The 2259-nt window shown below is 39.3% G+C and overlaps 1 protein-coding gene across 1 annotated transcript; it reads right to left on the bottom strand.

The window, feature by feature from the left end:
- Nucleotides 1-1658: 1658 nt before the first annotated feature.
- On the bottom strand, nucleotides 1659-2257 carry LOC110019535 (ribonuclease 1-like; the record flags this gene model as incomplete). The annotated part of the gene is made up of 1 exon (XM_020717229.1): nucleotides 1659-2257. A coding segment is annotated over one exon (381 nt), but the record flags the coding sequence as incomplete, so codon positions are not given.
- Between the last annotated feature and the right edge of the window lie 2 nt (nucleotides 2258-2259).

Below are 2259 nucleotides of genomic sequence, written 5' to 3'. Positions count from 1 at the left end.
AATGTTGGTTCTAGTTCTGACTATTTGTCATTCTTCAATATCTTCTTCTTCTTTATAGAGACGAGGATCTGATAGTACGCTCCGATTCGTACTTGTAGCTATGGGAGAAATCAAATTATCTGAGTATCATTGACAGCGAAGAAAACCATGCCAAGCCCACCACCCTATTTATAGGGCGCCCCATGCGCGGAACCCAAGGGGAAGTCAATTACTCGATCAATTCTTTTTATTTATGTGTCACTTGTTGTTTAATAGTTTCCATATCCTTATTGTAGTTGTTAATATCAAGTAGAAGAAAAACTCGCGGAACGAAAATGTATACACCAAAATTGCTAGCACAAATCTCAAAGAAATCAGGCAGCTAAAGACAACGACTGAAAAATCTAAGCGACAGGTCGAGGGAACACAATCTAAACCACTCGTTCGATGATTGAGCGCTCTATTGGGTTGGCAGAAGCACACTGTCAAGGGATTCAATCGACGGACCATGCTTACAGTCCCAACCACGTAAGCTTCTTTCAGGGGCGCTCGATCACAATCGATCAATCAATGTTGCCTCGGCAGGAGCGATCACCACGCAACCGGTCGCCCTAGACAGCTAAGCTAAATGCATAGATCTGCTAATGGCCGTTGTATCAAACTTAAATAGCAATACAAACCTTATGTTAAATTAGTGTATTAAATACATTGAGAGCAGTTTTCATAATCGCTCTTCCCTTTCAGCAATTCATGGTCATTTTCATAATCGCTTCCTCATTTCTATAAGTATACAAAAAGACCTTCTATGAATATGAGGCCAAATGATGAAAAAAGAATTTTCACCCCAACTCTTCTCTCAGGAATTCTTTGACCGTCTCTCTTGCTCTCTCCTACTCTCTTGCTCCAGACTCTAACTCTTAAGACGTGTTTTATCTAAAGGACGATTTGAGACTCAAATATATGAAAGATTTATAAAAATGTAAAGCTATAGGAGTTAGATATGTAAATTCATAAAAAAATGAGTGGTAAATATGTAAATGTCACTATATATAATTTCTTGGAGGCTTCAAGATTTCTACTCTGAGCGAGAAAATATTACACATCGATGATTAATAGAAGTTTTGAGTAGGGCTATCAAAATGACTCGTTGCTTGCGAACAACTCGTGTGCAACTCGTTCGCTAAGTTAACGAGCCGGATACGAATAACACGAACAAATATTTGTTCGTTTGTGTTCAACATGTTTTGACTATAATTGCTGAGTAACATTTTTTAAAAAATTAATTGACTATAAGGCTACAAAGATTTAAAATCAATTAAAAGTATTAATTAAGAAAATAAAATTATAATTATTAAATTAGATTCAAATGATGTTTTAATATAAACAATAATTTTAAAATCTTGCCCGAATCCTTAACATCTTATGACTATCTGATTAAGGTTGTCAAAATGACTCTTTGTTTGTGAACGACTTGTGTTCGGCTTGCTAAGCAAACGAGCCGAACACGTACACATTTTTTGATCTCGAGGTATAAATGATCTGAACGAGCTTAGCTTGGGCTCGCTCATGTTCGGCTTGTTTACACCTCTAATTAGTTGTGCCATATTTCTTACTTATATATTATTAAATGGTGATTTATGCAGTTGATTTAATTCAAAATGAGTTCTTATGATATTTAATTTTATTTAAATTTTACTTGCCCATTTATTGCTGCCATGAACTACTGAGAGAAAGAAGAAGAAGTGAAGAACACATTCCTTCAATCTTACAAGCAGAAGCGCAACACCATAAACCAAAACCTAAGAACAGCAGAACAAGCGTTCGCGTTCCATCGGCTACTTCCTCCATTATTCAACCCTAAACCCTAATCACACTTCCTCCCTCTTCCCTCCACCTCTCATTCCACATCAATCGGCAGCAGATCCATCACCGAACCAGTCCCAATCCCTTTCGTGGTATCGTTCAGCATCCACCCCCTATAAGGATGGAACAGTATCTCCTCACTGCAGGTAAACTTAGGCTTCACAGGGCAGTCGATCGCCGCCGATCCGCCATTATCGACGCAGATATGCACCTCGAAAAGCTGAAACTTACCGAACGGCCCCCTGCTGCATCGGATCAGAGGCTCCGCGCCGATGCCTTCGGTAATGGCGCTCTTTATATCGGCGAGTCTGTAGAGATTGTAGTCGGGATGGATGCCATTTTTGACGAGATTGAAGGATATGTCGGCTTTCTGGAGGAGACGGAGGCCGGTTTCGAAGTAGCTGGTTTTGTTCAGGC

This window comes from Phalaenopsis equestris, unplaced genomic scaffold (genome assembly GCF_001263595.1).
Source record: "Phalaenopsis equestris unplaced genomic scaffold, ASM126359v1 Scaffold000061, whole genome shotgun sequence".
In the NCBI taxonomy this organism is placed as follows: Eukaryota; Viridiplantae; Streptophyta; class Magnoliopsida; order Asparagales; family Orchidaceae; genus Phalaenopsis; species Phalaenopsis equestris.
Note: the sequence above shows the minus strand (reverse complement) of the source record. Positions and strands in the feature narration are given on the sequence as shown.